The 27,574-nt window shown below is 35.1% G+C and overlaps 1 protein-coding gene across 1 annotated transcript in view; it reads right to left on the bottom strand.

Moving 5' to 3' along the window:
* Nucleotides 1-6,887: 6,887 nt before the first annotated feature.
* The window catches only part of CCDC141 (coiled-coil domain containing 141), a 55,269-nt gene continuing 34,582 nt past the window's right edge, over nucleotides 6,888-27,574 (bottom strand). Inside the window, exons 18-29 of the mRNA XM_054278131.1 lie at nucleotides 26,851-26,991; nucleotides 25,814-26,008; nucleotides 24,701-24,884; nucleotides 23,368-23,477; nucleotides 21,034-21,132; nucleotides 20,325-20,408; nucleotides 16,659-17,539; nucleotides 14,586-14,758; nucleotides 8,664-8,818; nucleotides 8,436-8,565; nucleotides 8,188-8,353; nucleotides 6,888-7,097 (exon numbers count right to left, since the gene is read on the bottom strand). Coding sequence (XP_054134106.1) covers nucleotides 6,974-7,097; nucleotides 8,188-8,353; nucleotides 8,436-8,565; nucleotides 8,664-8,818; nucleotides 14,586-14,758; nucleotides 16,659-17,539; nucleotides 20,325-20,408; nucleotides 21,034-21,132; nucleotides 23,368-23,477; nucleotides 24,701-24,884; nucleotides 25,814-26,008; nucleotides 26,851-26,991 — 2,442 coding nt within the window. The 3' untranslated portion in view covers nucleotides 6,888-6,973. The remainder of the gene's footprint in view (nucleotides 7,098-8,187; nucleotides 8,354-8,435; nucleotides 8,566-8,663; nucleotides 8,819-14,585; nucleotides 14,759-16,658; nucleotides 17,540-20,324; nucleotides 20,409-21,033; nucleotides 21,133-23,367; nucleotides 23,478-24,700; nucleotides 24,885-25,813; nucleotides 26,009-26,850; nucleotides 26,992-27,574) is intronic.

The raw sequence follows: 27,574 nt of genomic DNA, 5'->3' as shown, positions 1-27,574 counted from the left end.
TTTTAAAATCCTAATTTATGTGGTCTTTAGCAATAAAATACCCTGGAAAAGAAATCTTTTTGCTGAGAGTTATCAAAACTTACTCCAGAAATTAAGGCTATAACCTTGACAGAGCATTTAAGTGTTTCATGTCTATACCCTGAAATCTACAACCCCCTGTGAGAAAATTTATAAATAATAGATTGTATCAGAATTATTAATGACTGATAAAACACTTATTACACCAGCAGAAACATGCTACTAACCTGATCTCTCAAAGTGCCTGCAAGAGTGGGCTAAGCCCAACGAAATCTTCTTGAACGACGTCCTTATCCAGAGTAAGATTTTTTTAGACAATCCCAGCATGAGAATTGAAGAGCCTCTACTCATAAAAACAAAACTACACCGTCTTGACAGTGTAGTTTTGTTTTTTTGCAATCCCTACACCCGAGGCGAGGCGGGGAATGCACGACTGCTCAGAAGTGCTAACATAGTTGTTTCGCTTTATATACCCCAGCTCTGCTGACATGTCTGCCTCATCATGTCAGTGCCCATTCTGATTGGTTTCCTGAAAGAAAGTTTCTTGGGAGAGGGGATTCACTCTCTGTAACCATACACCACCTGTTGGTTTTGATTGACAATGCTAATTTTAGAGGCACAAAAGGGATTCACTGAGGAAACCTCAGCCGTTCCAAAGCTTTTGATTTATAATTCAGTTTAGTTTACCAAGTGCAGTTTACACTGTAAATTTTGCAATTCATAATCACAAGACAAAGAAAGTAATAAAAAAGCATTTTTACAGGGCATATGGACAAGTGAGATTCAGCCTTACTTTCTTTCATTATAAAACATCCAAGAAGCCACACCAAATGCATATGTCAATCACCAGACTAAATAAGTAAGCTGAGCTCAGACAAGTGGCTGCACTTGCACTATTAGAATACACCATTTAAACTATTTTTTCCCCTCTAACTTTGAATTGTAAAATTTTGTTTGTTAATATATAGATTTCATTCTCTAGGGTTGTTTTTGTTTCCTTCACAATTTTTCTGTTGGATGTTCCAAGCAGTTAAGCATAACAAACAGTAGCATACAATGTGCAGAAACACCAATTTTGCTAAAGTAAATTAACATGGACAAATTCTGTCATTTTTAAGAAAGGAGATTTTAAGTCTAACAGCTTTTTTCTAGACCTGTGTAGGCCTTGTGCAGACCTCAGGCCATGGAAAGCATATTGGCTTGTGAACTTCAGTAGTCCAGCTTTGTCACTATGCAGCTATTTGTGCTTTTAGAGAGGCTGCTTCTGAAACAGACATCAGAGCTAGGAGACTACTCTTGTTTATGGCTGGAATGGGAGGTGTTTCACCACACCACCTCGTTTGCCTGCTTCCATTCCTGCCTATCTAGCAAACTCTTTAAGCACATAACTGGCACATAAGACTACTCAAAATTGCTACTTAAAATCAAGCATGTGCTTTGCTGGTTTGGTAAAACGAGACTTCAGTCTGCGGTTACCAAGCTCCACATGGAAAAGGACCTCCCTGAGAGCACCCAGATAAGTAAACACAGATTGGAGTTTTCTGCTATCAGCTGCACTTGGGTTTGAAAACAACCTGAAGGAAATCTCCAGCAAGAGAGGCAGAAAATGCCAAGGGGAGAGAGAGAGGGTTTCACTGCTATGATTCCTGCAAGGGAGTCCTAATGTTATAGTTTGCAGATCTGAAAGAAGTAAGGAATTACATAGTGCTGCATTTTCAAAAAATAACTTCAGAAATTTGATCTGAAAGTCAATTCATCCATCCCATAAAGTGGCAACTTCATGGCTACTCTTGGCACGCAGCAGTACCAACAGCAACACACACTGCAGGAACAGTCACTACACAGGTACTACCTGAACTCTCACAGTGGCTGAAAGTCAGAGTAGTACGGCTTATTTTTAATTTCTTGTTGCAAATAGATTTCACAGAGCCTAATCACTCTGTACATGACTTAGTATGACACCAAATGCAACTCTCTGCAATGAGGGGGAGCTCAAGCTAGCTTGTATTAAAAAAATGTATTAAAAATATCTAAAGAAACTTGTGTAAAGAGTATAAAATGTCTATTTCTAAACAGAGGCCTGCTAAATTAGCATACAGTTGTTTTTCTCTCTAGTTAAACACTTATATAGTGAAAATTCAAACTTGAAGAAAAACACAGGCTAGTATTTGCAAACTTAAAAAATGCAGCCTGCTTAATGATGATGTCAAAATCAAACAAAAAAATATAAAAGTTTATGAACATATGATCATTTTGAAATTACAGAAATATAAAACTTGTAATTTTGAAATTTTGAGATGGTCAGAACTTCATATTTACATTTTCCATTTCCATATTTTCATATTGTATTTCCATTAAATCAACAATGAGTGGTAACAATAATAGTTACAAGGAAAAAAAATTTCCTGCATTCAAATACAGATATGCTGCATTTAAAAAAATAAGTTCCTTCTTTTTTTTTTAACTTTTACAATTACTTCTAATAATCTGTTTCTATTCCAACAAAAGTTTATACCTTCTCCATTTTTTTTTGCTTTAAATACAGAAGTAAAATTTCAAAACAGTGGAATATTTATCTTGTCCTCAAGGAAATATGAATTACTTATCCTGCATACCTTCTGTCACATTGATATCACATGATTTCTAAATGTTTTGTATCACATAGCACATCCACAAGAAAAATCAGAAGGATTACTTCATGTGTAGCTAAGACACTGCTGGTAAAAATGACTATTTCTTTGCTCAAGCATGAAACAAAAATCAGATCCAGATAATGAAAAAGACTTTTTGGTCAGGAAGACCATTAAATTGGGCAGAGTTATGAAAATTTCAATATTTGCTTTAGTCTGCTGCTGCTTGAAGTATAAACTCCGTATTGCCAATGTTTAGTACATATAATAGATTGTAGGCCACCACACATTTAAGGAGTAGCAGGCGATATTTAACACAGTGAAACACTGTGGTGTGGACACCTGCAATCTCTGTGTGAATCACTTTGATTAATTATAACAATCCTAATGAATTGAGCCATGCAGCTGCTTTAATAAGGTCCACATGAAGATACCTTGAAAGCTGAAGACTCTTGTCAGAGTTTAAAGACAAAATAAATTCTTTCTTGAACGCTTAAAATTTCAAAGTGCCACCTAAGGAAGTTTTTACTGTGCTAATTTAAGAGGAATTTCCTTATACTTTTTAAAAAAATTGATGATCTTTACTGTTCAGCTACTGCAGAGTACACTGGTGGTACAACACTAGCAGTGTTTGACAAATAATGTTGTTCATTATTTGTCAAACACTGCTAGTGCTGTTCCACCAGTGTACTCTGCAGTAGCTGCACATCCAATGTAACATAAATCCTGCTTTCTTTCCTGTTCCCTTAGTCTATCTATAAATGCTAATTTGCAAACTGTGTAAAAAAACCCAAGTACCTTTCCCATTCCTTTCTCTCCTTCCATTTTTGCTGTCTCCCTTGCTTCTCACTTCTGTTCCTTCCTATACAATAACTATTATATCTCCTTTCAATTACTATTTTCATTTTACTCCCTCCTCTGATCAACTATGCAAACCAAGAGACTAATGAAATAGAACTTCACATAAAACTTCTCACTTAAAAAATGCTGCCCTAAGTTCTTATAAAACCAACAAAACAGAATCCCAAATATTTTGTATATTATATTCTTGTTTAATTGCCAGTTTTCCATGTATACTTTGGAAAAAAATTACTTTCCGTTCTCCCTCCCACTTTCTTTAAGCTTAAAAATAACTAAAAAATTCTAAACTGTTAAACCACCAAATCATGACTTAAAATCAAATCACATTTCCACCACCCTTATCAATTTCTCTTTCCCTGCTAATACTACAAACAGTACTTTGCAACCAAAATTTTAGAACCTTTAACACAGGCTATTAATTGAATTGTGTGCACAAGAATATCCACGTTTGTGTGCTGCAACTGGCTTTTGAAAGGCTGCTGCCTTTTCAGGTGCTTATCTGATCCACTGTAATTGAATATGTAAGATACCTCTACCTTTTTCAATGCAACTAAAACCTGCTCACAAAAAAAATTGTTTCTGAAGAAGGCACTTTCAGTTGCTTCCAAAATAGAAAACAAAATTAAGGCACTGAGTTTTGAAATTACTTTATCTGTTTCATATGGGAAGAATTTACTGGAAACTGTGCATTACCAGGGTTCCTATTCACTAACTTCATGTTGATAGGAGTCACTTAAATCATCTCCTTTGAAATACCTAAGGAGATTTACACAAGTCACTTCTGACAAGATTTCCTTGTGTATTATTTCTTTATGCATCATCTGCATACACTTACATACATGGAACAAGGAAGAAAGAGAAACATTTGCCTTCTCAGCACTTAATTTAGAGAGCAGGCCTTACTAACAAAACCTGCACCTAGAGTAAGGAACATACTGATTAAGTGTTCTATTTCCTTCCACAAAACAGTAATTAACATCATGGTACTGGGAACAAGTTCTATCTAACATTGAGACAGTCCTTAGCATTTATTAGATGCATATATTTCATCAATTTTGGAAACCTTTTAACAAATCTGCAGACATCTATGATCTGTAAAATGAAAAGAAACAAGCACACTTACCATTTTTCACAATGGATCCATTCTCTGGGAACACTTGAAGCAAAAGCTGTGTGACTCATTGGCCAAAGAAAGCTGATAGATCTTTATTTATTTATAAACACCACTTTCTACTATTTTGTAAGAAAATCATAAGTAAGAAGAGATACACAGATTTCTGATTTGCCCCATGAACTATTTAAAGAAACATCAAAACTTTTTTTTTCCTGAGTTATGTTTTGTGAATCAAGAGGAAAAACCCTTAAATATTATTTTTTTCTCCTAGTCTAATAATCGGGGAAAAGCAAAAAGAACCCAAAACTTTAAATATGATGAGCATCCAAGATCAGAAAGAATTGAATTCTACACTTTCATTTTTACAGAATGAATTTCCAAATAGGAAATCATATATGCCATGCTAAAACATTCCAGCTTTTAGAAAAGAACATTAATTTTAGGGGGTTTATAATCTGGGGGGAAGAAGGGGATGGACATCTGATAAGTACTTTTTCAGTCCTCTGAATGTGAGTACAGGTAGAAATACAGTATTTTCTATGACATCTCTAAATCTAAATAACACATAATGAGGGGCTTAGTTGGGAAAGGTAATTGCATAGGATCCATAAGATGTTTGATACTTGTCTTCATTCCATTTTGGAAAAGCTTGTGAGAGATACAGAGTAAATATGCAGAGCAAGTAGCTCAGTCTGCAGCTACTATATTTATGTGCACATATACATAGCCTTGTGACTCTTCTGTGGGCAGAGTGCCACTGACTTTTCCATAACGTCAAGCGAGTGATTTATGTGATCAGGTGAAGACATGTACATGATATTTTTTTCCAGCTCATTTCCTCTCTGCTTGTACTTTAACTTGTAGATAAATTTAAGTTTCTGCTATCCAAGCTGCATCTTGATGAAGAAAAATATCTAATATCTTAATATTATGATTTAAGCAATTCTTAAAAATGTTATTTCGGTGCCAGTTTTGCACAGATGACATCTACTTGGATGAAGCACAAAAATGCTGCACTGCTTAAATCCCTATCTGCTCCCAGTGAGAAGTGTGAGTGCATTGCAGTGGTATTCAAGACCAGAGCAGGTCTAATCAATGTGCATGTACAGAATGACAGAATGTTGGACGACATGGAATTGCACAGTACATGTGGAATCCATGTGTGTCTGTGGTGTTGGCCAAGCTGTTGGGAATACACTGAAGCTGAAGTCTGAGAAGTGTGAATCATTTCACAAAATTTTCAAAAGTAAGACTTTGAAAATCTGAATCAAATGGATCAAACTCAAGAACAGTTATTTGCAAGGGCAGCTGTTTCGTTTACTGCTGTGGCAGCCAAACAGCCATCCAAAATGGAGCTTTTCCTGAACTACCTTTTTCAATGCTGCAAGTGGATGACACTGCAAAAGTCCTTGTCTTTCTCTACAAGAAGCTTTGCAATAAATTGGAAAATACACCTAAACTCTGAACACAAGAGATGGAGACAAAGCTAATGCTTTGTCATGCTAATGACTGGCCTACAATCCAAAAGATTCAATTCAAGTTCAGAGCTTTTTTAATACCTTGAATAGACACTTAAGGAATTCTGTTATTGAAGAGTCCTTGTCTAAACTAAAAATGTGCTTTGAGGCTAGCACTAATATCACTTCACAGTCCTCTCCTTTGAGCTGCAATAGCAGGCACCAGCTGGAAATGGACTGCATTGTCTCACTAATCTAGTCCTGAAAGCAGAAACATTGCAGTGGAAGACTTCTCCCTTATGCTGACTCAGAGACTTTCTCTTCCCTGAAGACATTCCTGCTGCTACCCAAGAATCAGACAAGGTTTGCTAACACAAGTAACCACTCCTTTTAGTGGCTGACCTCCAAAAAATGTCTCAAAGGTGTTAGAAATATGCCAATTAACACTCTATTTAATAAACTGAAGAATTTTGTAGTTATAAGATAATTGTTTTTTAAATCCTAATTCTCTATATTAGCTACTGGGAAGACCTATTGTTGGAATTAATACTATTGATGAAATTGGTAGAAGAATACAATAATGGGCACTAGTGAACCACCAAGGAGATCTGAAATTTTGAAGGAAAATGTTTCTTTTCTCCATCATCACCTTCTGTTAGATTTGCCCAACAATCCAGAGCAAACCCAAAAGAAATCATAAATCACAGTCTAATAAATGCTGTGCACAGGTGAATTTTAATAATGATTTATTTGTAAAGAAATAAAATACAAATTTGAATCTAGATATATATTGGATAGCACCCAAAATTCATCTGCTCCTCACCCATGGCCAATACCTACTAATGGACACAGCAAACAACACAAACATGCTCAGGAATCAAGCATCTTGCAGTTCAGTCCATCTTCTGTTCCACTGCATCAGGCAGAAGAATGGGATCATGTCTCAAATTGAAGTTAATTTCTTTAGGCCTTTCAAGTTCAAGATGCACTCCTTGAAAACAGAGCTTCTCTTTAACCCTGTTGGAAAAAGGTCAGTTAATATTTCCCATATTTTTAATGGTGGCACAACAGTCCTTCATGGTCTTGTGAAAATAAAATATAAGAGATCAAATAAACAGTAATTACAAAGAGAAAATAAAATACTCTAAATCTCATCTTACTGACCAGAAGACACTAGCTATAAACAAAATAAGATAAGAGAAAAAATTTGGATAAATCTAACCTTTCCATACAGTCGACATGTTTTAATCATACTTCTGTATGTAACTTATGTAAAATTATGATGATCTTGCATGTCATTTTTTACTTAGGAATACTTGCCATAGCACAGCAATATGGAAAAAACCCTGAACAAAATATGTGGGATTAATGCTTTGTCAGCTGGCCATGAAGCAAAGTGTGCAGGCAGCTCACAAGGAAAAGGACAAAGCTTTTGAATCAACACATGCAAAAACTTTCCTTTATGTTTACAAGTTGTATTACATCTAGATAGATAAACTTCAGAAATTTAAAGACAAAAACGCTCTCTTTTTTATCAGAGCCTAAAATCCTGAGATGAGATTTCATCCTGTATTGAAAGTCACAGGGATTAGTGACTTCATGTATCTCATTTATTTAATCTGAAATTGCCCAGTGGGAAGCATTGTTATTTTTAATGACCATTCCTGTCTTATTGGGCAGGAATAAGGAATAATTGTGAGCTACTTATGCTTCAGAATAAGACTTGCCTAGTAGAAAACCTCACTTATATATTCTGTTAATGAAGCTTAATGTAGCTCCATCAATTTGCACTTCTGTAATACTTTGTGTTTTAAACTCTTCAATCTTACATTAATATTTAGATTATGACTAGATTTCAAAAAAATATTTCACTAAACATAAATACCTTGCAAAGGCTCGATTTTCTAATGTATTACTAGTTCTTTGATCTAAAAATTTCATATATTTTGATGAAGAATTAAGTGAAAAAGGGAGTAACATATTATGCACATTACATATATTGCCCTGAAATCCATATATGAGGAAGAGTGTTTGATGCTTTGTAAATTAAGGTTCTTACAGTTGCTGCAGTAGTACAAGTTTCAGCATGGAGTAACATGTAGGTTACCTTACTGGAGTACAGCTAGCCACTGGCCTTCCTTCTCCCTCCCATGGTGTGTCCTGGGCTTGTACTAGCTCTGTTGTGGTGACATTCACTTCTTCTGAAAAGTACCCATCTTCACATTCTGGTTTAGCCTGAGTTACACTGGATATGCTGGGGGGTTTATTTTTCTCTGAAACAAAACATGCACATTAGTTGCTCATGTAACAAGGCAGGAGGGTGCCAAAAAGCATGCAGCTGGCAGGATGAGTCACCTATCACTGTCACGAAAGCAGAACAGTGTGCCTTTCCAATTTCGTTGCTGGCAGCACAGATATATTTCCCACTATCAGCAAGGACTACATTTCTTTTTAAAAGGTAATAGAAATCTCCTAATTTCTCAATCTGTAAAACAAGAGAATACACATAGGGGATAATTAGTACCACAAAGCAATGTAAATTACCTTTCTCCCAAGAAAAAAATCAAGAACATTAAAACATACACTGATATCTCCAGACACCAGTTGGATGCCATCCTTTGTCCAGCAGACATGTGGTTTGGGCTTTCCATGTATAGTACAATGCAGGATTAAATCTTCTCCTTCATGCAGAGTTCTATGTCCAAACTTTTGTACGAAGTTTGGCTGTTCTCCTTGTACTGAAAAAAAAATTCAAATCAATATTCACTGTGTTTTAAGAGACATAATTAAAACAACAGAAGCAAATAATCTGTTCTGGTAAAGTTTATCACATTGACAGACAAAGAGAGCCTTTACTGATGTTTGGAACTCAGGTTAACTTGTTTGCAAGACAGTTGGCATACACCATTTATCTATCTAATGTAACATTTGTTAAAAAACACGGATATTAAGCACCCAAGAAAGTAATGCACCAGCATAGTAGTATTAGTTCCATGGAAGTGGTAAAGAATCATGTTATTTGAAAAGATATTAGGCAAATCTGTGTGAATTATTGTTTCAGTGAAGACAGAACATTAACTATTCCACACAAATTTAAAGTGATAAAGTCATGAGAGCAAATTTTATAATTTAGTGCATTATTGTACATCACAATTTGTTCACTTCCCCCCACCCATTATTTTAGTTTAAAAAAAGTTATTGAAAAGATTTTAAAAATTGATATTTGCAACTAATGAAGGGCAGAATGATGCCTCTCTGCTACTTTGACCACATAATTATTTTGGCCATCATTAATATTGAGACCATGTGCTACCACATCATCATCCAGTACAAATTTGGTTCAGATGAAGGATGGGCAAGTAATTGCTTTTCTATTGCAATATCCAAAGCACATGAGATTGATTTTGTGCCAGCCTCATGCCAACTGAGGAAGGACGGATGACACCTGAACCTCTACAAGGACTGATCAATACAAATTAACCCATCCATCAAAATGGAAGAAATTTTGATCATCAGCATCAGTTTGTACTGAATTAAAGCATTGCTTTCTGTGACTTGTAACTTAATGAGCTGTAAAGCTAGATTTATTGAATCATTGTATTACCAACTGAGCTTCCACTTATATTCCACCTACAAGGTTACAGTAAAAAGAGAAGACAAGCTTAGAATTGACTAAGTATTCTTGACACAAGGAATGTAAAGCAATGTAAAGAGGATGTTAACACAAGAAGAAGTCACAAAGACATCCTACAATAAAAATATCTTTTTGCATCTCTATCACATAAAGAATGTGTCCTTCTTCCTCTTTAATATAAATTGTACCACATTTCCAAAATATTTGACAAAAGTTATCACTAGCCTTCTCTGAAATAGAAAGGTACTGAAATGCGTGTTAAATGACAGAGTTTGAAACTGCCATGCTGTCATTACTCTACTGTTTAAGACCAAAAATTTTTTCTTTATGCTATTAAGAAACAAAATCAGCTTATCTCACACAGGTGTCCATCAACTTCTAAACCCAAATATATTGAGCCAAAGGCTACTATTGCCAAGTGTGGGCCTGCTGGCATCATGAGGCAGACATTTTGACCACTGCATTAATAAATTCACTTCTTAGGTGAGCTCTTAGTTGCAATAAGCTTTCAAGCTTAGCTGCTTTTTTATTTTTTTAGGTACTGCAGGACTGAGGCACCAACACAATGCAGAAGAATGTAAATTTTACTCTCCCATATTTGTGCTAACCTTGTGTGACCTCTGTATTAGCCAGACAGAGCAGCTCAAACAACTCAATTCTTAGGTTAGCATGTGCAAGCTGCACCTACATTGCATTGCATGCACCTGAAGCCCAGAAATTTGAGATCTTCAGCTTCACTTCAAGCAAGAGAACCAAGTTTACATCCCTGCCTACTCTTTGCCGGCAGTTAGCAATAGGTCACAAATAGAACATGATTAGCTTGTATTCCAGCAGAAAACATTAAGTGGGCTTCAGCCACTCCTCAGGATAATTTTGGCTGGATTCCATTACTTGTGCAGTTTGAATTACCTTGTTTAGTCATGTTGCATCTCATACCAGAATGATTTTTACCATAAAAAAAAAAAAATCTTAGTGGAAAGATGACAGTAATCATCATCAGACCACATCTTGACTTTATATCAGTAAGGCAGCAGAACATAAAACCTGAAATGTTCAGTTTCTAGAGAGCAAAGGGGAAAGTATGTGCAAATAAAACCATGAAGTGACAATTCCTACAACTTTTTCAGGCATAGGCTTTACCTCAACAAAGTCTGCTGTAAAAGAAGATTTTATCATTTGACAGCAACCTTCAAAATAAAATAGATGTTTATATTTCACCAGTGGTTTTCCTGTGATATCATAAAAAAAACTCAGAAGAAAATTTGTTAATTGCAAATTATTTCTTGGCTGGACATCCCATAGTGTCCACATCCGCAAGGGTTAGAAAGAACAGATCTGTTCTTTCATTGTGGGAAAAAAAAAATCAGGTAGCCAGTGGTACTGAAATACCACCCTTACAGGTTCAGGCAATAATTTTGTCAACTATTAAATATTCCATGAGTTATCTGTAGGGACCAGTAGAGTTATGCTGCAAACTGGTGAATAAGCACAGAAAAATCATCAAACTGGAGGAATGCAAAAACTGCAGGGGAAAAGTCCACTTTCATCTGTCTATTACAGAGCCTTCACCTCTGCATAAAGTGTCTCTCACACACTGGTGTGCAGGTCAAGCCAAATTGGTTTTAACAGTCAGTTTTTAAATTAAATTGCTTCACAGTTATTCTCAATCTGTTTACTCTAGGCATGTAATTTCCAGTCTCTGGTGTCTTGAAATGTGATATCAACAATTTTATGAACTTCCCCTGTCTTCTCTGTGAATTTATGCTAGCCAGATTCCCACCATGCTGCTTAGAGACTTTGGATTTGCTCAGCATTACTCTAAATCAACAGTGCACTTTATTGTTTTGAGATTTTGTCTCAGTCAAGCTCCTAACACAAACAGAAGGATCCCTTTATTAGGAATATTAAGCAGGTCGCATGACCCAGTTGAGCTGAGATATCCATAATGCCAGAGCTCCAGTCTCCTTGAATACCATGTGTAACCTCTTTAAAATCTTGGCAGTAATTTTTCAAGACAGTTCCTCTAGACCACAGACGATAATACACACAGAAAAATGATCCCTTTATCCAAGAAAAATCTCCAGAGAAAGGTGCAGAAGTAAGCATACCTCACCAGTCATTTGAGAGGAACTCACCTTCTCCACTGCAGCTCCATCCACATCTGATCCAATCCGGGTAATGACTCATCCTCCCTCTGCCTACTGACTCAAACCTGCGACCTCACACAGGCTGCTTCTCTTGAAAAATTAAAATAATTAATTCCTTTCCCACTCCAAATTTACGTACCTTGTGTAAACACCCCTTCACACAACTCCATGTCTTGTAGTCAGGCAATATCTTTCACCTTTTCTTAAAGGGTGTCTTCATATGGGGAAGGAGGAAGGGAGTGTAGGTTGGTTATGTGCCTAATGTCATTCTTCTAAGGATGAGCTTTAAATCTTCTCTATAAGGGAGCCATTGGGAAGATGCAAACATTTTGGGATCTTGATGTAACTATAGGCTCAAAACTGTGACTGCGATGAGGGGGAGTCAGAGCTGTGAACCAAGAAAGAACCAGAACCATACAAAACACCCAGATGTATTCCCTGCTTTACAGAATGGTTAAAAGAAGGAAGAGATAAAGCATGCATAGTATAAACTATTAAAAAGACCCAATGAGATTGGGAAGCATTATGTTAAGATTATTGCTGAAACAGAATGAGGGTTTTTTCCTTCAAAGAAATACTAGTGCATCATGAGACTACATCACTATCACTCCTTTTTTTTTTCCCCCTTTTTTTTATATTATCTAAGCAGAACACAGCTGGAATTTTCCAGTAAATTTTTTTAAGGACTCATTTGAGTCCTTAAATAAAGGGTATTTAAATCCAGACTGCCAGCACAGCAGTAAGCAGTGTTGATTATGTCTTTGTTTACAAAGCAGAACATTAAAACCATGAGATTTTCAGAGTCCTGCTGTGAATCCAGTATCTCTAATCACTCTTTTTGAAATTTTGTTTCTTGCAGCAATTAAAATTGTGGCTGATATCCACCCATTAAAAACTGTGCATTTAAAGCTATTCCTGATTGAAAGTAGATGCAATACCACACTCACAAAATCAACTTTTGCTTAGCTAAAATTCCCAGAAATGGTCAAATTCTCAGAGGAAATTTTTAACAAACAAACAAACAAAGGTATTATATACTTCTACAATGATTTATTAAGATCTAAATTGCCATTATTGTGAAATGTAAAATACAGTGCAGGAAAACAGGTGAAATTTTTACCTGAGAAAATTCTTGTGAATCAACATTTTTGGGAGATGACTGAACACAGAAAGTGGTTCATTAAGGGTAATACCAAGTTAGTTAGAACTTACTGTGTTCCCCCATCTGTTCACCACTTCCTCCTCCTGCTCCCTCTCATTGCTGTGAGGTAATATGATGAGAACTTCTCCTTTTTCAAAGTTACAGGAATTTTTTAAACGTTGCAGTCACTAGGCCAAAATATCTGACCCTCGGCAATTACAATATATATTCTTTTCATAGGAAGCTACACAGTAAAAGGTTCACTTCATTCCAGCAAATTATGCAAGAGAAAGTAAATATTAAATCTTTAAACATTTTCCATAGCAATTCAATTGTAACATGAAAGCTGGTAATCAAAAGAGGCAGGAAAAAGTCATATAGCTGTTTGTCAACTCTATTTACTGCATAAATACAACAAATACTGAGGCTGAAGAATGACATTATATTTGAGGATATATAAATTAAGTCTTCCACTGGCACAATTACATCACTGTTATGTAATAGTTAAAAAATTAGAACTTTAATAAAAAAATATATTTGTGGTTGTCCTTGTCAAGAAGGAAACACAAACTTTATTACTGTTTTAAGCTAAAGGATAATTCTGCTTGACTGATTTTTTTTTTTTTTAATTTGAATACACTTTTGGATAGTTCTCCAATTTGGTTGATTCTGTTTGAAATCGGTGTGTTAAAAATTTTAAATGAGTGCTAATGCTCGCTTCATAAATTATTAACTTTCTTGTCTTATACAAACAATTTAGAGGATTATTAGAAATATTTGTATCTTTAACTTTGTAAGAAGGAAGAGAAAGCATCACAGACATCTATTCAAGCAGAGTGGAATGTTTCATTTGTAAACATTTATTCTGTTATGTGCTAGATGCCACTTACACAAATCCTGATGGTTCTGGGTCAGTTCTGTAGCACAATCCCAACTCTATTGGAACTACTGCAGCTTTCCTTTGTGGAGACTGTATGCTGGGCTGAGATAGATCTAAATCTGATCTATATTAGTTCAATCATGAATGGTACGATACCTTTACTTAAAAGCTTTGTTCTAAAAATATTTTTTGTAAGCATACAAGCAAGCATGTGGGTGGAAAAAATACATTCTATGTTTAAAAAAAATTCCAACACCTTTCACATCGCTTCCCAAGAGAAGACATATCCCAAAATATACAACAATCTGAGCACTCTACCTGGCTCTATACTGACATTTAAAACCTACAACCATTAAAACTGTTTCCAATGCTTTGGAATGCCTACATTTTTAGAAAGCAAAACTCAGCCTCAGATTCTAGAAAAATCATAGTAAAGTTTTTATCTCAACATCACTCTGAGAAAGTAGAATAAACACAGAATACTGGTAATAAAGAAACAAGCAATATATCAATTTTGCCATAAAAAGTGGTTTGGTACATATTGTGAAAATGCAGTGTAAGAAAATAAATTCAACATGTGATAATTAAGTCCGGTGCAGTCAATATTGTACTTATTTTGTGAATAGCCAGTACATTAGTGATACACTAATATAGATGACACACAGCATTATCCAGCTTATTCTTGCAATAGGTGGCCTGTTACCTTGCACGTGAAGAATGGCACTTGAGGAGGTAGTGCCGTTCAAATTTTTAGCCCGAGCAACATAGAGGCCAGCATCTTTATCACACACCTTCTGAATGAACAAAGTATGCTTTGTCTCCTTTTGTAAAAGCTTTAAGTGCTCATCTGCGGTCAGTTTCTGGCCCTTCTTGTACCTGAAGCAGAGAGTCAGTTTGCAAGTCAGTTTTATCACTGCATGCCAGTTTTATCACTTTGCAAATTCAGACAATCTCTGTCACACTACAGTAGCAGCAAGAGACAGAGAACTGCTGTACTCTCATTCCTCAGTTTTAAACTTCGTCTGTCAATATGCATGAACAGTTAAACAATGCAAATTACTGGATAATACATTCTTAACAGTATTATACAAGTTTGGTTCTGAAAATGGTTTTCAACAGACAAGTTACAAGTCTCTCACTTCAGTGTCAGTGAGGTAACAAGGGCCTGGGCCCTTGATTTTGCACTGAGACATTTTTGCCAATAGGTCCCGAGTCAGTCCACATCCAGCTCATAAATAGGCTCTAAAGGATCAACAAACAAGCTTTCTAAACTTGTATCCTCACCAAGAACCTGCCTCCATCCCAGCCCACTTAACATTTACCTAGCTCACATCATCAAACAGGATAGAACAATGCATCAAGAATTACTTCAACGAACTGGTGCCATATTCTAACACTTAAGGATCTATCACAGTGCATTGGTATTGACTCCTGATTTAAAAATGGAATTTAGAGAAAATTCTGGCTCTACTTGCACCATGATGTTCCAGCATAGGGTACATTTAACCCAACAGAAACATGAAAATATTTTTCCACGTGCATATCCAAGGAAATTTCTATACCAGTACAAAATACATGTTATTGGTAATTTTTAAATTAAAAACATTTTTCCCATTTTCATGAATTTCTAATTTGCAAAATTAATCCAATTGAATATTATCTTTTTGAAAAAAAAATCTGTTAATAGTGTATATATTTTTGGGCTAAATTAATGCTTTCTTACAGTAAAATAAATATCTTGTTTCACCAATAATACTCCTCAGTCTGTGCAATAATGGTATTTAAAACAAGGTAACTTTATTAATACCAACAGATTATAGCACCAAGGTTGCAGTGTCCAGTATTCTTCTCAGTGCACCAAAAAAATTTCAGTGTAACAAAAACGTACAGTTTAATTCTTTAAATGTGTAATAATAATATTAACATCAATTTTTTCCAGTAAGAGGCATATTTATTTTTAATACATTAAAAGAAAGGCCTCCTTTTTGAAAGACGAATGGAATAAGTGGAGAAAAGACAAATGAGGTAAAATTGGAGGAATACATGACATAACATATAGAACTATGAAAAAAAATCTTGAAATCCTGCCCCCTTTCAGTCCCTGTTCCCTTTGTCAGGGAATTTTTAGAGTTCAGATGTTTATATTACATCATCTATATTTCTCACAAATCCAATAATGAAGTAATCTAAGTAGATACATAGCAATTAAGAGAGAGATAGACCATGCACACCAATATATGATATAAAAGTTATTCTCTCACTGTATATATTTAGGTGGTGTTTTTTAACATGTAACCTTAGTTTTGATATCTGATTTTCACATACGTGTAAATGTGTTCCCATCTACATAGTGACTATATAAATATTTCAGTGTGCATGCAATGTATGTGTCTGTCCATACGTAGTGCCCAGAGCCTGGGAAAATGCAGGTAAATTGATTTATAGTAAATCTGAACCATGCAATTGTTTTAAGAAGGCATTGAACAAGTAGAATGCCATATTCCAGAATAGAAAAACTGTATGATGATTTTGCTTGAAAACGTTGGATATGTTTGCAGTAGGTTGATACTCTCATTCCTAAAATTTGGTACAGAGAGATTATTTCAAGTTGGTTAATTGTTGAAAACAATTCTGAAGGTGGAAATCATGCAGAAGTGTGGAGTAGAAAGGATACAAGCCATTTATTCTAGCCTACAGATTAACTGATTTGGTTATGAAAGGTTTGTGGTGGCTCGCTACTAGGTCTATTTACTGCTTCTCATTGCAAGCTACCCACCATGTCAGTGTAGGCTCTGGGAATCCCGTTACTTCTACTTCCAAAGTTACCGGAGAACCTTCCATGACGGTTTTGTTAGACAGAAGCTGGGAGAAGTTAGGCGCCTGTCCAGTTAGGCTGGCCATGCTGTTCTTTTCTGAAGAACTTTTAATCTCTTCTCGGGTAACCATCTGCCTCTGACAGCTTCTGGTGGCGTCTGATTGGAACACGAAACCTGAGAATGCATCGGGCAAAGCATGCAGCCTGTCCTGGGGTTTAGTACAGTTATTCAAGGCATGCAATTTTTCTTGCATTTCTGCCATGCTTTCATGAAGTTCAAGGTGTTGTAAATGTGTTTTGCATGTTTCACTCATCATGCTGTCTACTGGTTTGGCTTTTATAGGGCAGGAAGCAGTGCTAGTTTCAGATATTCCTTGTGAGCTACAAGTCAAAGGAGATTCTGCTCTGACTTTTGGACCAGAATCTGATAAAGAGATAGAAAACTTTTGAAAATGATCTGATGGGCTTTCCATTCTATTATTTGTAGCATCAGCAAAAGCAAAATTTGTTAAGAGGTCAGGTGCTTGCATCAGTTTTACCGTTCTAGTGGTTTTCTGCAAGCTATAGGAACTGACATGCAGGCTATGAGAACTACAACAGAACTGCTCTTCTAGCTCTGTTTCAGAATGTAAGAGGTTGGATTCTGGTGTCTCAGAAAGCGGTGGCAAAGAGATATCATCGGGTGATATACACTCATATTCATCTCCAGAGGGTGCTTCTTCTGCCAGGAATTCAGTCTGTAAACCATCCTCTCTGGCTGAGGATGACAGCTCTGTATCCTGTGAAACAAGATCCTCACCAGCTGGACAGATAACTGAAATATCAGCCAATATATTTCTCTCCTCGAACTGGGAGGGGAAAGAAGAGAAAGGAGAGAAGAGAAAGGAAAACAAAGAGTTATCATTCAATACATCCCCTTGTCATGCAAAATCTAACAACAATATTCTAATTAGGCTTGATGTATTCTGAGAGGCAGAAAGAAATGGGGCAAAAAACAATCAGAAAATGTTGCAGCAGCTTATTGGAATTTAAAACTGCTAATAATTATAATATAATTATGTATAAGTATTTATTATAACACTAACAATAAAACAGAAAGTACCTTTCCATAAATAAAGGGCAACCTGTGTATTTCCTGTAGCTTCTGTTTATATGAGCATTTGCAAGGGAAAGGTGGTGGAGGAGGAGGAGTAGGTCGCCTAATTGCATTTAAAGGGGACACAGATATTTAGCAATGAAAATATATTAACAGCCAAGTTGCTGGACTGGTTAAATAATAAAGCTAGCACCTCTATAACATTTTCCAAGCATTTTATATTTCCTCCTCCTTCTTATTTTTTTATTTTTTACTTGCCAGCTGTTAAAAGATCCTCCCAAATATTAAAAGAAAAGCAATGTAAAAATTATGTTAACTTGGATCCAGGAAAAAAAAATCCCTCTCATCATGTTTCAAAGAGAATTGGGTGAGGCATAAGTGCATTAATTTTAATCACAAAGCATCAAAGTCATCTGCTTTGTTAATTACGTCTCTGCCTCTTGATTTTTGTGTGACTGTAATCACATATTCAGATTGATTTCATTTGTGCAAAGGCTCTCAGCAAAGTTGTGCATAATGTTTCCTTAAGCTACTCTCTCATTGCTGAGTTCTATACACAAATATGTAATCTACTAAGCAGTGTTTCTATCATCTATAAACTGCCCACTCAAATAAATTGGGTGGTACACTGAATTTCATTGCTTTCCAAAACAGGTCTCTTTAGCAGTATCCAGTACAAGAGTGTGATGGCATATTTGTTTTGGTTTTCTTTTTCCTCTACAAACAATCTAACAATTAGTGAAAACATTTTTAAAACGCCCAGAAATAATAGAATCTCATATGTACCTTGGTTCTTTAGACATGTTAGTTTTAATATAGATGCTTTCCCAAGTTATTACCTTTCTTATTTCAAAACAATGTGATTCATGCCAGACCTACAAAAAATGACTGGAAGCAGGTTAGGATTTTACTGTGTCTATTTTACTAAACAATTCAATTCAGATGTAAGACAAAGTTTATGTTTTTCTATAAAAATATTTCCCACAAGCATCGCCTGATGAACTCTGACCCCTGAAGAGATGGAAGAAGACTAACACTGGGGAAAAAGCAATGGAAAAGAATGACAGGTGAGCTGTGAGTGAGCAGCTGCCAGATAGGCTTTGGCAGCATGGCACCAAAAAGGCAGGAGGATCAATGTGCCATGAGAAGGCCTAGCACACTTTTAAGAGGGTTATATTTGAAGCAAATTAATACTGGGAAAGCAGCTTGCAGAAGTACAGACAAAATTAGAGATTGCTGGTCCGCTATTCGAGGCTCTAGTGAGATGAACCTGCCACTTCTTTAAGTGAAGTATGGAGTGATGAAAAGGGTAGAGGCATCATAGCTGCCACAATCCTCATATGATATTTGCTGTTTTGCATACCCTTGACTTCTCTCCTTGGCAGCTGAGACTCAGTCTGATGAGGACTGACAAAGCTGTGGCTTAGCAAAATAGAGCTATGGACACCTGCTGAAGAGATTCTCCTGAGGGACGCTCTTTGGAGCAGTCACAAAATTTGGAGTGAAATCTGGGCTCTGAGTCAATGCTGAAGCCCCCACTGACTTGGAATGGAGGTAAGAAAATTAATTAGGTTTAATTTTGGCTCATCAGCAGGTTACAGGGCATTTTGTATTGAACTGAAGGGAGTGATATTAGTTGAATTTCTACAAAGCATCACTGTTTAATATCTTGCAGTATTTTTCTATGTTAGCAGTTTACAAAATGGAATTTTTAGAACTCTAAATCTGTGTACCAATGGATCCTATCTATGGATCCTATCTTTCTAAGGACTTAAACCCACTCCAAATTATCAGACTATTTTACATAGGAAATGATTTACATTTTCATCCAGAATCCCAAGCCTCCAAAATATTCTTTAAGCTACTTCATTTCATAAAACATAGATCTGGCTTTGCTTTGCCTGTATTTCTAAGATTTCATTTATTCACTGATTATTTGGAAACTTTAATATTCTTTTATTGTATATACATAAATAAAAGATGTTTGTCTGTTTGGATTTTTATCATTCTAAATGCATACTCAGTCTTATGTTTTGTGAATTGTCCTCAACATGGATGCAACCCCTACTTTGAATTATTTATGATCTCTGATGCAGAGAATCTTGGCAACTGAAATCCAATTTAAGTGTTTTGAGATGAAGATAAAGATGATTATTTGATGGCAAGTTCTGTTATTTCTTCTATAGTGTTATACCAGTATTACAGCAAATTATATTTGATGTGATGTCCTACTGAACTACTGACAGCTGCAGTTGTGTTCCATCATTGTTTCTCTGTTTCCTGTTATTCACAGGATACAATTTGATTCAGTTTGTAAACTCAGGTTTTTGGTACTACTGTAAATGAGAATATAATCAAACCTTTTCTCAGGTTTTTGGTACTACTGTAAATGAGAATATAATCAAAACTTACCATTATAACAATAGTCCTCACTTTTGATACACAACAAATTAAAGAGTAGAACTCCCTTGAGAGCACACAATGATGCCCATCAATCTGATTAAATGTAAATTAATATGAAAAACACATACTTGTTTAGTGCCCGTAGGAGACAGAGTATTGCCTCTCTTCTCACCAATGCTTTCTGAATTTGCAAGCAATTCACCTGGTGCCATCTGAAAGAAAAAATGTTTTAAAATCCCACTTTTTTCCCGATTATGACTTTAATAATTTAGCAAGTAATCATCATTTGCACAATTATTTAGTTCAAATTCTGAGCCATGTTTCTCTCATAGAATATTACTTATAAACCAAAAATTTTCCTAACTTGTATCTAGGCATCAAAAGAAATCTAGGGCTCTGGGAATACTATCAGCAGTCTCCACTATTACTTCTTATATTCCCTTAAGTTTTATTTTTAAAAGAGAGAGTTCAAGAAGAAGTTCTCTTTTTCAAGAAGGAAGAATGGTCACAAGGAGGACCTCTACATTAAGAATACTGTGGCAATAGGACCAAAGGAAAATTGATAAAAGATTACAAAAGAAATAGTTATTAGAAAAGGATATATACAGGCATGTAAAAAATGCTAAAAAATAAAAATTCATAGAGGAGAATATGTGGATTGGATAGAAGGGAAAGGGGTAACTGGAAATAACCGAAAAAAAGTTGACCAAGACTACACTGGTAACCCCCGTCCAAATGGAGGCTTTAAGACTGAAAAACAAGAATCTTTCTAGCAATGCACAGAGCCTTTTAAGAAAGAGTTCTAGTTATTAAAAAAAAAAAATTATTTGAACTAACCTGCTGCTTTTGCTCCACTTCTTTAACAGTCTCACATGTTTCTTGACCATTTCTTTCTTCTTTTTTAACAGGAATCAACTCTTCAGAAAAGTCAACTTTCTGTCATGTGAAGAGAAAATTAAGTAAGTTTATATGCAATAAAAGGTAGGAATCGTTAGCTCTACACTGATTTATGCTCTGTACAATAGAGAAAACACCAAAGTGAAAATCTGTCATCAGCACAGGTATAAATTGCTTATGGCAAAAAAAATGCAGCAAAACCCAATTAATTCATTCTTGGACAAGCAATGACAGCATTTTTTGAAGCTGACAGGATCTTTTCTGAGGCAGGGAAACTATAGCAGACTATAATTCTTCAGTATGTAAGACTGAAGAATTCCAGCAGCTAATCAATAATCTGAGGAATATGAACCAACTTATACAGAGGGTCAGTAAGGGGGAATAAAGGATTAAGTAACACTGTCATATGAAAAAAAGAGAACTAACAACAGTTTCAGAAAAGATATCAGGATTGCAGGAAAACAGTTCTAGGGAGGAAAGAAACATTTGTGAGTGTCTATAATCAATTTTTTTTTAAAAGGGGAAGAATGTGGTCTAAGTATAAAACATAGAAACAGAAATCTGGACAACCATAGTGTATTTTATGAGGACTTGATAAATCCTTCAAAACGTGTCATGGAATCTTCCACAGATTTCAAAGAATGTAATAGTGACACAAGATAAAGAAAGCCAAAAGCTTTATAATTACAGTTTTGTGTCGTCCATATATTTAGCTGCCCAGCCAAAAGTTATAGTCTTAAACAAGTTTCTTATAAGAAAGTGCTGCATTGTTAATTTGCTATTCTAGCAATAAACAAGTGAAAAATTTCATGAGATCTTTTCAGTCTATTTTTTTTTCTTTTAGGAAGAAAAAGTAGTTTTAATTTTGTACTTGAAAAAAATCAGGTTTTTTTCAGGCATTGAGCAGCCATGTAAAATTAGGAGAGATTATGCAATACATTTCCCCTTAATTTGTCATGCCTTAAAAATAACAGGAAGTGAAACTCAATTTATAGTCTTGGCATTCCATACAGATGGCACAGACAGTCTGCTAAATTATTTATTCTTCATAAGATACAGACATTGACTGTTGATATATTCTGGAAATGTTCAGTAAGAATATTAGGCTTTAAATCTTTGAATACCAAATAATGTAAAAAAACCCTTTCAATTTAAAATAGTTGTGGAACTCTATTGTAAAACAAAATCAATAATTTTGTGGAAATTGGTCAAAATAAGGTAGTAAATTTAGTTTGAAATTCCACTTGACTTGAAAAGATCATACAACATTTCTGTAGAGAAGATGAAAGGTTCAAGCCCTCTTCTGACAGAACCTGGGACTACTGTTCTGCACACAATAGTGTTCATGAAATACACAAATGGGGAGGAGAATGGGCATTTATGTTGAGGTTTCTATATTGTCACAGCCCAAGACAAAGCCTTCTTCCCATTCACCTAATGACCTTTGGAATTCATTCATATTTTTGGCATCTCTTACTCCTTTAAAGTGTATAAATGGATACTTTGACTGTTTTTCAATTTTATAGTATAATTCCATCAAAGAAAAGTGAAGCAACATTCAGTACCAACAAAAGCAGGATATTTAAGCATCTTATTTTTTCCACCTTCACAGAAGAATTAACTTGCCAGCTGCTGCTGCATGAAGGAGATTTTTCAGATATTACTTTGAGAATGGAGGCGGATGGAGTAGACAGTCTTAATTATCTACCCCATCACCAGTCTTCCATAATTTCTCCTCAGTTAATGTTACATTAAATACATCTACAGCAGTTATCAGAACATGAAACTAAAAATGCTACTCTCATAAATATTTCTGTAAAAGCAAAGCTTTTCAAACTCAAATGACTTTGGCTTTAACACAATTTGTTTTTCAGGATGTCTTTTCCAAGAGGGAGCCAAGCGAGGTTGGTTGGCATTTTGTAGCTCTGCAGTTACCTATCTTACAATATCAAAGGAAGAAGTATGAAAAAAACCCGTATTTTCCTAGATACTCAAATAAAATTTGACATTTTCTCTTAAAGGTTTCTTGAAAGGAGTAACTGTTCTGAAAGAAGCAAAGAAAAAGAAGCTCAGAAGAAATATTTAGTGTCCAAACAAGTAGCATTTCATTGATTCATTACAGTCATTACATAAAATATCAGAAAACTGAACAACTAAGAAGTAATTCATGCTACCATAGATGATCCTCACTAAAAGCACTGATTCAGACCAAGATTTACCAAGCATGATAAATTGACACAGATGCAATACATTCTCCAGTTTAAAAAACCATACCTTTATCTCCTTAAGTTCTCTCAGAGACCTGCACAACCCATCAACGGAATTCATGATTTCTTCATACTTTAATACAGTTTTTTCTACATACTTCTTTCCTTCTTCAATCCCTACAAAGGCAAAACAGCATGAAAGTACAACAGAATGCCTCAAACAGACATGCAAAAGTCCGTGTAATTTGTTACCCCAAGGGACTACAATAAACGCATTTTTCTGTGTTTTGTTTTGCTGGAGGAATTCTGTCATTCACAGTAATGTGCTTTCCCAGCTCGTACTATCTTACTTGAGATAAGTCTTCATAGTTTCTGCAAGTCTTCTCTCTGGTTAGTAATACTGCTTTAAAAGATGCTGACCTCATAAAGTGTCCCCTGAACTCATTGCTACATTATACAAATAGGAAGCACTTAGATCCCTGTTATAAGAAATACAAAACAAAGGCAGGATGAAGAAACTTTTTCCCATGTAATGACTTAAAGGACACTCAGCAACTTCTTTCTCCTACTTTTCCTAATCAGCTGTTGTCAAAAATCTGTTCTGTCATTTCCTTTGCTGCAGATAGAAGTGTTTAAAATATTGAGAAGGCTTAAAAAGAAAGAGAAAAGAAAAAAAAAAAATCTGTGCTCTCTAAATATTCTTTCCACTAAATAACGAGGAATTTTAAAGCCCAGTTTGCTGAAATTTTTAAAATTTACTACATGAATTGATAGGCTACACAAAATCTCTGCACATTTGGATTATCACCTTATCTTTGGAAAAATTAACTTTAAAAAGCATATAAAAAATCACAGGTAGGGAAAAAAAGCAAAATACAAAATTTTTTGACTTTCAATTTTTTTGGTCAACAATGTTCCAAATCAACACAATTGCAAATACAGTATCTAAATAGCAGTCTACATTATTTGCTAATAAAAATTTGACAATAAAATCCTACCAGTTATTTACGGTCATAATGTAAAAAATTAATTCAGCACTGAGGTATATCATTATAATATCTTCTGGCTTCAAGGGCTTGCCTGTTATGAGAGAGCTTAAGCCATGAAATCTTAACTCAAAGCTCATGAATATTGCAAGGACATTTTGATTTCAAGGTGAACTCAGGCTGTATCCGGAAACCAACTAAATACCAGACTGAAAGTGTACTTTCATATCTTTACTTTTTGTAAATATTTGTTCTGAAATCCTTCACCTCTTCCAATCAATACTTTAAAAAATTTCTTTTTTTTTTTTTAATTCATCTATTTTCATCTTAAATTGACAAATCTAGGAGTCTGCTTAATTCCACCCCAAGTTACTGCATTTTGTCCCTACAATACATTACCAGATATCTCCTTACCATATAACCGTCTAGCAAGGTCCATAATCTGCTGAATTTTTTCTTCTTGTTCAGGCACTGCAGGTTCAATAAACTTATTGAATTGCTTGTAGAGAGTCTCTATTGCTTCTCTTGTTTTGCATTCTGCAGAGTAGTTGCCAACTCTAATCACTGTTGCACTCACATCTTCAAACCAGAATTGACACTGAGGGATAACAAAACTGCATTATAATGAATTACTATGAATGAATCTGCAGTTCAAGCTGTTGAAGAATAGACTGGATTATTCTTAGACTTCCCTTAATCAGTGGCATACAGTCCCTTAATCAGTGGCATACGGTGACTTAAATTTAACCTAAAAAAAAATTGTTCATTACTAATAATGCTTCAAGCATAAATTTTCATTAAGTACTATGCCCACACTCATCTTACAGGCATGGTGAGGTTATTATTTAATTGTTCTGAAAAAACATGTTTTATTTCTGATCTCCTTCCACCTTGTATATCAATTGGCTAATTTCAAGAACTTCCTGTTATGGCCTCAGTTTTAGCTGTGTAAGGGCAGAAGGGTTCTTTAAATTTAGCATTCAAGCAGATAGGGTTTTTGGTCTCAGCAAGCATTAAACTCACCAGAAATCTTTCTACTGACAAGAATGGGCTTTAGAACATACCCATAATAAACATCTTTGGTTAACAATACTCAGAACAGAACACAATCTGGTGTTCACTCAGAATCACCAGTATTGCATCATTACAGAAAGTGACAAAAAAAAAAATCACCATTTCTAGGCACTGTTGAAATCAGCATTTAGGACTGTGTCTATTTGCTGAAAGAAAAGTTTTGAGTAAAAGGTTATACTTTACACTCAGTTAAAAAAAATTTTAAAAAAAGGCAGTCTTGAATTTTAGCTTTAGGAAATAATTTATTTCTCTTGAGTAAGTGGAGAATTTGAAAATTTAAATATTCAACAAATATTAACAAATTCTTTGGCTAATGGTATATGTAAGAACACACTGATGAGGTCACTGGACACTGAACACATCTCTTAAACAAAACTTTAGTGTTGCAATTTTATCTGTCCTTGTCCTGGATAATTATTACAGCCACAGTGGGGATGTCAGGTTTACTAGTACCTCTTTCATCATCTGCTGCAGATGCTCCATGAGATCCAGATTTTGCTTGTAATCTTCCACAACCGTACTAAAATCATTCAGCTGTTTTTGTAAGTCACTGATTGCGCCCAAGAGAACTTGAACTTTAGCCTTAGGTTCATTTGCAAAAGGATCAATGACTTTCTTCTCTAAATTATCCATCTTCTTTTTAAGAATCTGTTTAAAAAACACATAGCAATGTTAAATACCAACAAAATGTTTCTGTTTTTAGAAATTTGATATAAAAAAGCAGGGGAAAACCATACAAACATACTTCTTGTCCTATGTTTTAAAAACTACAAGCTGCTTTTTCAAAAATCAAAGGAACTTGGAGGGCCTTTGCAAAGCTGATTAAAATTATATAAATTGATAGAAATTATATAAATGACTTATGCAATTGATAAAAATTATATAAATTATATTTATTAAGGGTATAATTGAGCTAGCTTTTTTCAGCTTAAAAATAAACAAATATCTGCAGTAATAAGACATGGTCGTGCACAACCTGCAACTAAAAAGGCCATTGAAGGAAAAGTTTCTGGTGAATGCAAAAAGTGGGTGAGGCTATCAGGGCCCTAAGGTGCAAAGGATCATGATCAACTCCAGGCAATGAATATAGCCAAAGGCTCTGAGGAAAAAAGTTCATCTTTTACATGATGAAATCAGAAAGACAAGAAAGTAGCTTGATGCAAGACATGATAATTTTGGGTTCCTTTAAGGAGAAGAAAGGCTAGGACACACAATAGATGCAAGAAGAATAAAAGATTAAACAGAAAAATAATGGTGATTAAAGGAGTGAAGTCAAGAATTCTCATCATTTCACAGAAGTAAATGGCAGAATAACAGGAATAGAATAGTGAAAAATGTCTCAGTCAATGACAGACAGGGAGGATATAATGAGAAAGGTAAGAGGGAAGTGCACAATAAATTTTGTGATGCCCTAATTTCCCGTGATGTGTTTGGCATAGGCCAAGTAATTGAACTGGTGAAGCCTTTACTAAGCCTGGATTTTCTGTTACCTGTAGCTTCTCTGCATATGTATCAACTTGCTGAATCTGTACTTTAAGTACTTTCATATTTCGAGCTTTTTCCGTTTTCTTCATATAGTTAAATTTCAAATTGTTGAATTTCTTTTTGAGATCCTTAAATGACTCTCTGAGCTGCAACAGTGTAAACATATTTGTTAGTTAAAAGTCAGCACCCATCAATTAAAGTTTTTCAAGAGCTGTTTAATGGACAACTTAAACACTGAAAATTTAAAGCAGAAGTTAGTAATACTATGCCATCTCAAAGCATCCATAAGTTGTCAGAATTTCTTTACAGTAATGGAAACTCATAATCTTGCTAAATCAGTGGTTTTGCATTCTGAATGAAAAGTGTTTCCAGAATAACTGAGGCAAAAATGTATTGGAACAAGGAATGAGACTATTGCTCAGACAATCTATGAAAAAATCCTGGTCCAGGAGCTTCCACTGCTTTTAATTAAAAGTAGATGCCCTTCATTTACTTTAGTTCATTTAGTAGAAATGGTAGCCAAGTAAGTGTCCCATTTCTGATCCCTTTTTCAAAAGTCCTGCTTCTGAAAAGAAGTTATACGTGGGCTTAATTTTATACACTGTGCAAATCCAAACATCTTAGTACAATTACAGCATACAAAGAGAAGCACATCTCTTTGCAGGATCAAGATGAAGGCTGTAGGACCAGCTGACTTTCAAACAACTGTGCTCTGAGTATGGCAGCAGG

This window comes from Melozone crissalis, unplaced genomic scaffold (genome assembly GCF_028551555.1).
Source record: "Melozone crissalis strain CALT ecotype California unplaced genomic scaffold, PUWL_Pcris_2 ptg000023l_1, whole genome shotgun sequence".
Classification (NCBI taxonomy): domain Eukaryota; kingdom Metazoa; phylum Chordata; class Aves; order Passeriformes; family Passerellidae; genus Melozone; species Melozone crissalis.
Note: the sequence above shows the minus strand (reverse complement) of the source record. Positions and strands in the feature narration are given on the sequence as shown.